This window comes from Corella eumyota, chromosome 3 (genome assembly GCF_963082875.1).
Source record: "Corella eumyota chromosome 3, kaCorEumy4.1, whole genome shotgun sequence".
NCBI classification, from domain to species: domain Eukaryota; kingdom Metazoa; phylum Chordata; class Ascidiacea; order Phlebobranchia; family Corellidae; genus Corella; species Corella eumyota.
The window spans coordinates 19,803,457-19,816,599 of record NC_137492.1 but is presented as its reverse complement, the minus strand read 5'-3'; the positions used below and the strand labels follow the sequence as shown (position 1 = coordinate 19,816,599).

Below are 13,143 nucleotides of genomic sequence, written 5' to 3'. Positions count from 1 at the left end.
TTGTAACTTCATCTAATTTTGGTGTGCAAAAAATAAAAAAAAACAATAAAAAATATTATTTTATGTTATTGAATGTAGAAGAGTAAATGAATACTAAAAACTATTACTGACCACCTAAAAAATAAAATTTAATCTATATTAAATGGAGGTTAGTTGACAGTATATGTAAATATGGTCATTTAATAGCCTACAAAATAAACAAAACTGTCTTTTGTGATAAATTATTGTGAGTGAATATTAGTTTAGATTTACAACCGTATAATGTCAAATAAATTGACAATTGTTTAATAAATAACATAGAGCTTTCTTTTATAATTGACTTATTCTGATGTACTTAAAAGAACCACCCTGTAGTATACTTCTTTATTTGTTAAAGTATAATTTTACTGTACATGAAAAATATAGGAATTTTATGACACCAACTGAATGGAAATTAAAACACAGAAATATTCAAGAACATGCATTTTAATCAACTTAGATGCAGGCCAAAAATAATTGTGCAAATTTAATTAAATTTCGATTTACGTGCTAAAATTAGGATAAAAAAGAGTAAATTATAAGTAATTTTTTTTTTATTTTGGGCCTGCATCTAATGCCAATACCTGATTTTTTTTCACAGTAAAGTTGCTTTTAATTGATTAATTAACTTAAATATGATATTTAATTCCAAAAGCAACCATTTTTTACCTTTAAAATTTTTGTTAAATTTGATCTCAATTAACTAGATTTGAAAACAAAGAATTTTACTAAGAGAGAAATTTTGAAAATAGAAAGTGAAATTTTGTTGAATATTTTTACCTATACTGCCGTGTACAAATAAAATTTAATTATTCTAAGGTTTCTAATAAAAAACAGATCACCACTATATAAAACACTACAAACAATTTGTAATATTTCAACATAAAAAATAGGATTCAGATTAACTTTAACTAATTATTAATATTACAGGAATTTTTTAATAAAATAAAAGTTAATACTCAGGGCTGCCAAATAAATATTTTCTCAGGGTTGCCAAAAAATTGTGAATTTTCACTTGAAAATCTTTTTTCAAGTTTCTTGTCCCAAATATTTCTATAAAAATTGAGGACAAACTGATAAAAAATCATAAAAATGTTAAAAATAGTGGTGCCGAGGAACAAAGGTGGCATTGTTCGTTAACAATGGAAAATTGAGTAAAATAAATTCTCAATTTCCTCAGAAGTAAAATCTTGCAAAAAGTCTCTTTTTAAGTTCATTATGACATCACAGCTGTAGAACAATGGTGTACTATGAGGTCACAAATCCTTTAAGATGTCCAACACAGATGAAAGAGGGAGAGAAAAGCAAATAGAAAAAAAAAACAAATAAACTATCTCAAAATTTAAAATCAAGCGATCTTGCTTAAAAAATTGTCGATTGTGATGTCACAACTCCATTGTTTCCGTCTCGTTCTCGGAGAAATCACTGAGAGTCGATTCCTCGGAGTCACTGGATTCTTCTAGGGAGCCATTCGCTTTGCATTGTTTGTCGTGCTCCTCCAGGGCCTCCTCTGTTGCGTAACGACTCACGTATTCTAAACGGAGAAAATAAGCATTTTTATTGCAGCATTTTGGGATAATTTTACAACATATTTATTGACTTTTTTTACCCAAACTTAGTATAAAATTGTGCAATTTTTAACATTGACATTCTTGCTTTCAAATATTGATAATTTGATTAATGAGTGGCGCTTACACAAACAAGTTTAAAAACATGTATGTCTTGTTGTTATAGGATTACTGGTATGTTACCAAAAACCACTCTACCAAATGACCTATTTATGCACTTTTTATTGACAATAAGACATTTTTATCTACTCCCTTCTACCCCTAACTCTTCTTGGGAAAATGCTCTTTAATTTGGGATAAAATTATATTGCCCAACTTTGGTAAAATGTGATTTCTTAGAATATTGTTTTTTGGACATATGTCTATTGGTAATATGGGCAAATATATATCAGTTTTTATTTTACAAATTTACCTTTAATTTTCTTGACATAATCATCCTGCTTGTGGAGGTATAAAGCTGCTGCATCTCCATTTAGGGGATCCACCGGGTTGGGGTAGGCCAAAAGTTGAGGCAGGAAAGCTTCAAAGATGTTGCTCAGATCTGTGATGTCATAATTAGGTCATTAGTTGTAAAAAGTGTTACTATTGTGCTATAAGATGTCATAATGGAAACAGTAGTGATGTCATAATAATAAATAAATTACAAAATTAATTATTTTTTTAATTGTTTTGGGCAATTTTTATTACATTTCTTAAAAAATTGTTTTTTTTTTCACTTAGTTGAGGGCCAGCTTAACTGTAAACTCGTAAATCTAAAGTTATTGGGAATCAATATTTTTATTCACTTTAACTAAATCTCCACTTTTCCATTAAATTTATTTAATATAAAAGACATAATGTCAATATTCATTAATTCATAACACTAAACAGTTTATATAATGTTTAAAGTTGTATTTTAAATCAAATAAAAACACTAAAAATGATAAAAAAATTTAAGTTAAAAAATGACAATTTTGTCAGAGTAATAAAAACTAGATTGTACTTAATTATCCAATTTAATTAATTAATTAATTAACTTACCATACAGGGATGTCCATGACTGGTTTATAACATCAAGACAAACTGTACCAGATCTACAAATACAAAGTTTTTTTGTTTATTTTTGTAAAAACTTTAAAACATTTTTTTTTTTACAATTAAATAATTTTAGTTTTAATTAGCATTATATACATGTTTTAATTACATCTTAAAAAGGAAATGATTGGGTGTTGATATTTGTTAATAACAATAAAATACTAATTAGTAAAAACAATAAAAATAAAAACTCAAAAACTGAATTTACCCTTCGTCAATATTCGGATGAAATATTCTGTTCACAAAACCTAAATAAATACAAAGTTATTAATCATTATGACATCATAACTACAGCATTGTTGTGTTTATACCATCATAATACAATATCATGTGCCATTAATTTAAGCAACACAAAACTATAATTGTTTTAATTTACTTTTAATAATATAAATTTAAATATAGCTTTAGGATTAGGGTATAAATAAGCACTTTATCCATAAGTGAATTGGATTTTAAAATACAACCATAAAGAACACTATAAATATACATAATTGATATTCAAATTAAGAGCTAAAGCCACTAATATTGTTTATCCGATTAAAAATAAAATATATATTGATTAAAAATGCAAGATTTCATATATATACATGTATAAGTAAGGTTGTGCTGGTGTTTAGTATATGTTTTAAAATCAATAACATAATTTTAAAGATCTGGCGTATTTATGTTTTTAAAAAATGCTAGAGGGCATTAGATGACAACTTACACAGGAAAAAAAGAACTAATAAAACATAATCATAAAAGTTACAAGTTGTGTTTTAATGGGGGCCAAGAAATACTTAATTTATTGTTGTCTTAAAACTGTTTTATTGTAGCTATTTATAGAAATCTGGATGCCGCAAAACATGGCATTTAAAAGTTGGGTTTAGTTTCACAGATCATAATTTTGGCTTTAATATTTAATATTACACAACAGCCCAATGCAGTTTAATGTTAAAAATTAAACGCTATTATCATGTTTTGAATCATAGAAAAAATTGGTATTTACAAAAAAGTATTTTTTGATATTAGCAACTTTATCATAAAATCATTTTCTATAGACCCTATTAAAAACTATATTAAGGAATTATTAATGTTCATTCTGCATGTATAATGACAGAGTTTTAAGTAGTTTTCAAGTTGTTTAATATAACAACATTTTAACACTTTATATCTACTTGTTATAAGTGTCAACTAATATAGTTTTCGAATGACAAATTTTTTCTGTTTAATTTTTAAATAAACACAACATTTTGTTTATAAGTGTAAATATTGTTTTACATAAAAATAAAGCATCATTTAATTAATTAAGAGGTCTAATTAGCTAATAAATCTACTTTTTTAGTCTAAATTTTAAATTTTTATTTTTAATTAAAGTGTTAAAAATCACATGATAATAAACCTACAATAAACATGATGTCATAATAGTGTGATGTCACACAGGGTAATGTCACGTCACAAACTTTATAATATGACTCAAATTGAGACCAAATATCATCATAAAAACAAACAAAACCACATCAGATTTTAACAATTATATAAAAAGCTTTTATTGTTGTAATTTTTTTAAGAATTTATTTTTATATTTAACAAGTTACCAATCTGTTTATTTTATCTAAAAGTTCAAGCTTAAGTAAATCACAAAAACACATAATCACTACAAATATTGTAAATACAAAAATTTTGTACAAATTAAAGTACTTACCAATAGATGGAGATTTAAATGGATATTTTTCAGGTAAATCCACCCTGACTTTCCACACCCCACCCTCATATGGGGCTGTAAAATAAGGTTTTTAATTAAATTAATATTATGCTTTAAAACCTACAAAAAGGGTAAGTAAAAAATGGAAATTTTAAGAAATTTTAGTTTGACATAGTGTAGTATGCTTATCAAATATCCAAAAATCAATTTCAAAAAGTAAAGATCAATAATAACTTTATTTTAAACCACAAAACTTATGTATAATAACTTTACTACATTCATATAAAGGTAGGCTTTAAAATTTATCAGTTACATACTTTGTACTACAGAAGTTTTAAACTACTTATTATATTACAAATAATAGTCATGTTATTAATAAGTTGGCCTTAATGATATTGGACAGTTTCCAAATATGTAAATTAAATATTACTTTAAACAACACAAAAATGACAAAACATGGTGCAACAGCTTTGTTTGCACAAAGGACAATGTATTTAAAATATTAGATTAAAAATTATATTTTTATTATACTAATAAAATCAACATCATAAACTTAATACTAAGACCCTTTATATTTGATTAATAATAGCTAGTTCATGTATTAATTACAATTTGTAATTTCTAATTAAAATGTCATTGGTTTGCTAGCTCAGCACTTTATAATCTAAATAATGAATAACCACAGAAAGAGTTTTTTTGATTTGAAAAACTGGAATAACTAGAATCTAAGATTTTAATCAAATCTTTGTAATAAAAGTATATATATACTGTTTTTAGGACCTTTAAAGAAAAACAAATAGAATAAATAAAACCTTTATACAAATATAGAACAATGGGCAAAAAAAACTGAAAAAGACAAATTTTTTTTTAATTTACATACCATAAGCTTACTCTTACTTTAAAAAAGATAAAAATCCTAGAACAAAACAGGCTTTACTTACTTCCTTTTGGTCCTTCAAACTTGACAATAAACTCATGAAGACCACCTAGAAACGTGATGTCATATTTCTTCTCACTTTGATAAAAACAAAGTTAAGGAAAATGTAAAAACAAAAAAGTGGTAAAAAAAGTTTTGTAAAAATAAAGTGAACTTTTGGAAAATATATATTTACCCCCCCTTTTAAACTAATTTTTTATAAATATTAATAGTTAAAATGGTAGATTCTTTAAAAATCCAGTCAATTATCAGTAAAAGTAATTAAAACCCACTTCTAGGAAAGTAAATAAAATTTTAAAATATAATAAACAATAAGCAACTAAAAGCTATTTATTTATAGAAGCAAATTGTTATAATACAATTCCATTTATGATGTCATAGTTATATTAGAAATTTCATGTAAAGCATAACCCCAAATTACGCCAAGATGATTAATAATTAGCAAAAAATAAACTTATCTAATTACTTCCTTTTGAATGTGTGTTCCCCATATTAAGAGCACACTTAATACACAAACAAGCTGAAATAATAAATACTAAAAGCACTTATTCCAATATTATGTGGTCTTATACAAATAACAATTATTACGATCTTGTTGAAAGGAAAAACAAATTTTAAATTTATTTCTTAATATAGCTGAAAATTACTTAAAGCCTCAACACATTAGGTTACTCAGGTTAAAGTATTCTTACTTTTATCAGTATTTAAAAAACAAACAGGTTTACCTACAAAACTTGTAGCATATTAAACAAACACATTATATGTAGTAACACAATTAAAATGATTCTATAATTGATGCATTTAAAACAATTTACTAAAATTAATCTTTAAAAATTTACACCTTGGTTATAAACTAGCCAAACCCATTTAAAAAAAAACAACAACCGCTAGAAGATACATCTTAAAAATGTAACCCCTTAAATTCAAAATAATAGGTTAAACATTAAAATTAGATAATAGTTTAAAACGTATAAGTTAAAAAAGGATACAGTTTAATGATGTCAGTGTCCATTCTTCGTTTTCCTGGGCTCGGAGACGACATTGTCACAAAGCGACAAAAACCTCACAAAATAAAAACTTTAAATTCTTCGCAGGACCCAAGATGTAACCGTTTAAAAACTTTAAAGATATTGATAAATACACAGCACAGAAATGTGATTATTTATTTATGAAGTCAGATATTTTGGACCTTATGGAAACTTTTATATCACTGTAAAAATTAAGTTTAATAAAATTAAAATTGACATTTAAAGAAGTATTATGACTCGATTAATACATAGTCATGATGAAAAATAAAATTTAGTAATATACGGAGTTTCAATTCCTAATATTTGGTACTTTTGCCAAAATCAGTCAGCCTACAGTCATGTCAGTCTGTCAGTAAGAAACTAAAGGCAAGACTCTAATAAATCTCTATAGCAATCAGTTAAAATATTGGTTTACATTATTTAAACAGATGTAGAAAATAAATCTATCTTTTACAAGTAAAACCTTATTTACCAGAAATTACAATAGCCTAGCTTTATAAACAAATAATTAATATTAAAACTGACCTATTTTTAATTAAATTTACTTTTTTAATTGTAGGAATATTTGAAAAAACAATTTAACAAACAAACTTATATATGACTTACAAAAATATAATTATTTATTTAATTGCTACCGTTTAACTGCCGCAGTTTCTTTGTTTAAGAATTTGTTGTGAATATTAGAAAGTTTTAGTCTATTTTAATCTAATATTCGCTACTTAATATGGCCTAACATCTAATAATATTCGGATATTACACAGCCGTGACGTAATCATGATGTTAAACTGCTAAAAACGCGTCAAAATTAAGTTATGTCACATGAGAAAAAACTAACATGAAAAATTTAGAAGAATAACAAAAACGTTCGAAGACAAACATCTGATCCTTTGACCCCTGACCCCACGAAAACTTTTTCTCTTTTTGCCGTGACGACATCGCTATTCTCTCGTATGTTTCTTTAAACAAAAAGTGAGAGAAAAAACGAAATATTATCAGCGATCTCCTAGCGATTTTTTAGGCTTGGAAGGTCATAAAATTTACCAAAAAGTTTTTTAGTTTTGCGTAATTTAAAAAAATTTATTTTTTAACGAATTTTTAAGTTTTGGCATTTTTTATTCTACCCAACGTTAAAAATTGAAAATTATTATATTATTTAGCAAAAAAAACATTTTTTTGTTAAAGCACGTCAATTAAACTATAAAAATAAAATATTAATTTATGTACCGTTTTTTTAAATTAATGCGCACGTTATTTAAATGCTTTAAAATATAGGCATAAGATATTGCAATTTAGGCTCAGAATAATAAAGGTCGCTAGCTAATACAACCTTAAAAGTATGCCAAGTTTTAAAGCAAGCTAAGCTGGGCAAGTTTTCGATTACTCTAGCAGAGCGCGCAGCTGCTTTCTCTTTAATTATCCTCAATTAGAATCAGCTGAAAAGGCGACGACGTCATGATCACCAGGGCGTGACGAACGAAACAGCTGATCGAATGTAAACAAAACAGCGACACTTAGTGGTGACTGTTACATAAAATATCACTCATTTCAATGTTTAAAAAACAAAAAATGTATTACTTACAAATTAATTACTATACAAGCAAACTATAATTTGAGTATTTCTTTATATAAATGCCCATAACCGCCTTTTTAAAACTACATAAAACATGAAATGAAGCATAAAGTTAAGTAATTATTAACCTAGAATACACTAAACCGATATGATTAATAACCTTAATGCGCTTTTTAATATACACGTTTAATGGTATAAGGAAGTACGTGATAATGACTGCTGTAATTTATCATGAATAGCTTTTTAGTATATTTAAATGTTAATTAGTGTATCTAGACAAAGTTGTGTTTATTCAAGTTGTATTTATTGATTAAATAGTTAGATATTTATAGATTTTTTTATTTTTAGATACAATAAACATGAAGGTATTAATAACAATTTTAGTTGTGGTAATAGCCATTCTACTGGCCCCTAATTTTTTGCCAGAACCTTACACGCCAAATAAAGTATCAGAATTACCAAAACAAATTCAAGACTGGTTTGCTACAGGTAAAATAACAACCATCAACGGAAGGAAAATGTTTTATATTCACGAGAAATGTCAAAATCCAAAAATTAAAGACCCTCAGACGTTTGCCATATTACATGGCTACCCTTCATCCAGTTTTGAATATCATAAGGTAACTAAATTATTAAACTTTAAAACCTTAACACATTGCATCGTTAAAAGGTTAACTAACAAATGACGGCATTTACATAACAATTCTTCATTTAGGTAATATCTTCACTATTGCAATTTGGCAACGTTATTATTCACGATCATATTGGGTTTGGACTATCTGAAAAACCGATCAAAAATTACACTTATTCGATCGTTGAAGCAGCTGATAATACCCTTGCTCTGTGGCGCCATGTTGCGGTTAGGAAAGCTCATGTTTTTGCGCACGATATGGGCGATACTGTACTTACTGAAATCATTTCAAGAAGATACAGACGTTAGTTTAGTTTGATTAATATTACGTATAACATTTAAATAACCTTTTAAAATGAAAAATATTTTTAACTTTATATAAAATTTACAGGTAAATTTCGTCTAAACTGTTTTTTTATAATCTACAGGACTGCTACCCGAGTATTTTGACGACTTTTTTCAAAGCATTACTTTTACAAACGGTGGTATGAAATATTCCTTGATTAACAAAAGATTTGGGCAAATTATTCTAAGTAACCAATTCTTTGGACCTATACTTGCCAACATTGCTTACAAATTCGGGATCTCTGCTGCCACGTTTCGGAGAGAAGTTGGTACTTTATGGCCGCATGGTTGTGATGCAGAGCAAAAGTCCGCGGACATTGGTTTGCTTCTTGATTTACACAACTTTAACGGAGGGATAAAATTAGCTTGTGAGACAATTTATTATTTATGGGATCGAGCGCATTTCGAATTTCGTTGGTTTCAAGCGCTAGAAAATATAGATATCCCGACCCGTTTTATTTGGGGGGAATCAGACCCAGTAGCGCCAGTTTTAATACCGCGGTTTTTCATGGATTGGATGCCAAAAAATCGAACCAAGTTTGAATTTGTGGAAGGCTGTGGACATTTTTGGATGCTGGAAAAACCTAAAGTTTGGGTCGACAAAATGGTCCAGTGTTTAAATTGAAATTATGATTCTTAAAATTCAGATTCAGCGTTTAAAAAGTGCACCAAACAATTTTGGTGCACTTTGTTAATTTTAAAGACAACTAAATTGTAATTATTTTTTATTTTTATGTGTGCTCCTTATTTCTGTAATAACTTAAAATATTAAGTAATTGTAGCTGGCACTATATTTAATAAATGATTGAAAAAAGATTCTCAAAAAAGGTTAAATTTAAATAACTTGAACAATAACCGGCGGCGTGGTGTAATAGTAAGAACACTTGCTACACCACACATGAGGTCGTGAGTTCAATCCCCACTACTGTCATGCTGTAGCGCCCTTTATAAACTCCTGCTGAGCCAGCACTAAATCAGCAGCATTTTTGGGCAATTGGGCAATTATAATCTATAATATCCCAAACTGGCAAAGGCAACTCGAGACTGGGTCGGAGTAACTGATGTTACTCTATGTTTAAGTCGCACATTCGACTTTCCCACATCGAGGATAAAAATATATACAAAAAAAATACAAAATTAAACAAAACCTCCAGTTGCGCGCGGGAAAATATCACAGACAGAATGCGACCTTGTTACGACAATGGTAACGTCACAATTAGGTAAAATGACAACCTGTACAATAAGCGTTTAACTTGTGCAAACAAGATATAAATTGTTGTTTTTCTATAAAGTTAAATATTGTAAAAATTTTGGACAATTTATTGCAATAATACAAAAACATTAAAAAATAATTCTCATAAATTCACCAAATATTTTATCATGAAAAGACAAAAAAATTTAATTTTATATGAAAATAAAACAAAGTTTTTAAAAGTAAAATATGAAACTTAAATTTGCACCTCATGTAAAGAATAAAAAAACAGAACAAAATATAAAAAATCAAGTTGTTAAATGTTTTTAATATTAATTATAGCAAATATATGAAATAATATTTAAGTGTTTTACAACTAAAACACAACCAACCAGCTACATAACTTTATCATAAGTGCATTTATTTGGCCTTAATTTAAAACAAAAGAATATTAAATCTTTAAAATCATTCACTTTTTAGTTTAAAGAGACTCTTAAACTTTAGCAAAAAAATTAGGTTTTTATTTTTTACCGCTAATTTTTTGAGCATTGCAGAGGTAGTTGTTCTTACTTTTACCAACATAACCACCACTGTGACATCACAGCAACCTTACTATGACATCACTGAACAGCACAGATTGAGCTTTTAGGTTGTTTGCGAGGTCTCATTTTAGTAGTTGATGATGAACCAGTATTTATTAATTCAGCTTTTACAACTTTCTGTTTGGTTAAAACAAATAATAATGTTAGACACAGCTTTATATAATGGATATTAGTGGATATTATGGGGCTAAGTATATCTATATATATGTAAGTCCAAAATAAATAAAACTGTTGTTTGCGGTGTGCAGGTAAATTATCTGTCAAATAAGAGTTAAGAATTGCGACCATATTAAGAAAAACTAAAATTATGACCATGAGGTGAGGTCATAAACTAGTTAAAATAATGAAGTTTTTAATTTTGAAATACTTACATGAGCTTCATCAACTTCTGCTCTGGATAATTTTATTTTTAAAATATCAGCCGCTACTTTTTTAAAACAAAGAGCTACCTGGAACAGAAAGCAAATTTAAAAGTTATTTGTTTAGTTTACAAAACCATATATAACATAGAAACTTAACCACATAATTTATAACTTTATATTAAACCCCAAAAACATGGCATTTTAAATTGAAATATGAGAACTCCAATATATTATTTGCTATAGCTTTTATAAAAGGAATAATGCGTAAAACATAATTTTAAATTAGCTTGAACAATTTAAATTCATTAATAATTTAAACAACGTTAATGGGAAAATGTAAAATTCAAGTACCCTTTAATTATAGAGATCAAGAAATATGTAAAAATCAATTAAAAGTAATTATCAGATATTTTAAAGTTAGTTAACTCACAGAATCTCCAGTTTTTGCTGACACAATATGACTCGTCATTGAATTTTGTCCCGCAAAGTTTTCGTGTTTATTTTTGCTCACCATTCTTAAGTGCTCCAAGTCACCTTAACATAAAAGTCAATATTTGAAAGATAATAAACTAATAGAACTAACCAATTTTAACTTTTAAATGCAAAGAAATGGTTTCAAAAATGCCAAAAAATGGTTTGAAATTGATTGTAAAATTCTATTTTCCTGAAAGTAACATAGTATAAGAACAACACAAACCAAAAAAAATTAATTTTCTTTTATTTGTTTTGACTTTTATTTACCTAACAATAAAAAAATCAATATTATCTTTAATAAAATACAAAAAGATCAAACAAAAGAATTTAATTAAAATGTTTGATTTAAACTACCCTACTTACCTTTGTTTCCTACTAAAGCAAAGTGGGGGGTTTTCTGTTGAACCCCCTTTACCGCTTCTACCCAGTCACCAACATCTTCAAAACTTTGAACATTTGTGATGTCATAAACAAATAAAACCCCCTAAAAATTTAATTTACATATTTGACAACATGGTAACAATTGTGATTTAATTTTAGAGAAGCAATATCCATTTAAAATAACAAAAGTCAATTTTTTAACAAAGAAAACATTAAAAAGTTAAGATGCAAACATAAAACTCTCACATTAGCTCCATAAATATATTTATCCAGCATATTTCCACCAAGGGTTTGACCTCCAATGTCAAGGACTTGTATCGTCACATTTTTGTCACCTAAACAAATAGAATATTCAGGAATAAATTAAGTTTGGCAAAACCAAACCAAGTAACCTAGGTTTGATTCCTCCCGGACACTTATTAAAACAATATTAAAAAAAACAGTGGTTTACTACTTTTAAACCCCTTTAATACCTGGCAGTGTTATCCTTTTTAAGAAGAAATCCAATCCAACAGTTTGATCGTATTCCTTTCCAAACTGATCTTGAGTATATCTTGTTACTATAGAGGTCTAAACATTTAAATACTTCTATTATTGAGTGTAATAAAAAAATAAATATTAGAAAATGGATTGTTTTGTATTTTAGGTACAATTAGGAAACATATTTAAACTTAATTAAACAAACAAAAAAAAAACTGGCAGCGTGGTGCAGTAATAAGAACTCTTGCTATGCTACACCACCATGTCATCGTGGGTTCAATCCCCACTGCTCTCATGTTGTAGCGTCCTTGAGTAAGGCGCTATAAACGGTATAAACTTCTGCTGGGCCAGCACTTAATCAGCAACTTAACTACCAAGCATTTAGGTCGTGCATTCGACCTTTCAACGTCAAGGTTAAAGAAAATACAAAAAAAAAACAGAAAAAGCTTTTAAATCTTAAAACTGTCAAAAAAAAGACAATTTTGCACAGTAAATCAACAATTTTAACACCATACCAAACTTTGTATACCTTTCCACAGGCACCATCTCCCACCACGATAATTTTCAATCGAACTTCGGTCGTGTCTTCGTCTTCCGAGTCTGACATTTTCCAAAATTTTTCAAACTTTAAATATCAAGTTTAATTTGTATTTGCTACTAGATGCGATAGCTATTTTGTTATTAAAATCCACAGAATTCTCTCTTAAAGAACTTTCTGTTGATATTCTGTGGTTTAAAGTTTTGTATTTGAACTTTATTTATAGAAATATAAAAACCCGCGTTACCATAAGGACCAA

General features: G+C 27.5%; 3 protein-coding genes across 3 annotated transcripts; 1 reads left to right on the top strand and 2 right to left on the bottom strand.

Annotated features, from left to right (window-relative positions):
• Window positions 1-349: 349 nt before the first annotated feature.
• On the bottom strand, window positions 350-6,528 carry LOC145744548 (ubiquitin-conjugating enzyme E2 H-like). The gene is made up of 7 exons (XM_082562422.1): window positions 6,271-6,528; window positions 5,286-5,359; window positions 4,345-4,419; window positions 2,869-2,908; window positions 2,607-2,659; window positions 1,999-2,127; window positions 350-1,552 (listed from the first exon to the last, which is right to left on the bottom strand). Exons 1-7 carry the CDS (start codon window positions 6,321-6,323, stop codon window positions 1,404-1,406), a joined length of 573 nt encoding a protein of 190 aa, XP_082418548.1. The 5' UTR covers window positions 6,324-6,528; the 3' UTR covers window positions 350-1,403.
• Window positions 6,529-8,238: 1,710 nt separating this feature from the next.
• LOC145744593 (putative hydrolase LipZ) lies at window positions 8,239-10,307 on the top strand. Its single transcript, XM_082562481.1, has 3 exons — window positions 8,239-8,499; window positions 8,595-8,814; window positions 8,939-10,307. The coding sequence occupies exons 1-3, from the start codon at window positions 8,239-8,241 to the stop codon at window positions 9,478-9,480; spliced, it is 1,023 nt and encodes a 340-aa protein (XP_082418607.1). The 3' UTR covers window positions 9,481-10,307.
• LOC145744594 (ras-related protein Rab-28-like) lies at window positions 9,974-13,143 on the bottom strand. The gene is made up of 7 exons (XM_082562482.1): window positions 12,876-13,143; window positions 12,340-12,436; window positions 12,113-12,201; window positions 11,849-11,969; window positions 11,442-11,545; window positions 11,021-11,098; window positions 9,974-10,766 (listed from the first exon to the last, which is right to left on the bottom strand). The coding sequence occupies exons 1-7, from the start codon at window positions 12,951-12,953 to the stop codon at window positions 10,668-10,670; spliced, it is 666 nt and encodes a 221-aa protein (XP_082418608.1). The 5' UTR covers window positions 12,954-13,143; the 3' UTR covers window positions 9,974-10,667.

Coding starts and splice junctions, on each gene's coding strand:
- LOC145744594 (XM_082562482.1), bottom strand. CDS start 12,953: ATGTCAGACTCGGAAGACGAAGACACGACCGAAGTTCGATTGAAAATT. Junction 12,202..12,339: donor AAAAAGGATAACACTGCCAG/GTATTAAAGGGG, acceptor CTATTTGTTTAG/GTGACAAAAATGTGACGATA. Junction 11,099..11,441: donor CAGCAAAAACTGGAGATTCT/GTGAGTTAACTA, acceptor TTTCTGTTCCAG/GTAGCTCTTTGTTTTAAAAA.
- LOC145744593 (XM_082562481.1), top strand. CDS start 8,239: ATGAAGGTATTAATAACAATTTTAGTTGTGGTAATAGCCATTCTACTG. Junction 8,500..8,594: donor CCAGTTTTGAATATCATAAG/GTAACTAAATTA, acceptor TTCTTCATTTAG/GTAATATCTTCACTATTGCA. Junction 8,815..8,938: donor CATTTCAAGAAGATACAGAC/GTTAGTTTAGTT, acceptor TATAATCTACAG/GACTGCTACCCGAGTATTTT.
- LOC145744548 (XM_082562422.1), bottom strand. CDS start 6,323: ATGTCGTCTCCGAGCCCAGGAAAACGAAGAATGGACACTGACATCATT. Junction 5,360..6,270: donor GACACTGACATCATTAAACT/GTATCCTTTTTT, acceptor TTTTTATCAAAG/TGAGAAGAAATATGACATCA. Junction 2,909..4,344: donor ATTTAAATCTCCATCTATTG/GTAAGTACTTTA, acceptor GTATTTATTTAG/GTTTTGTGAACAGAATATTT.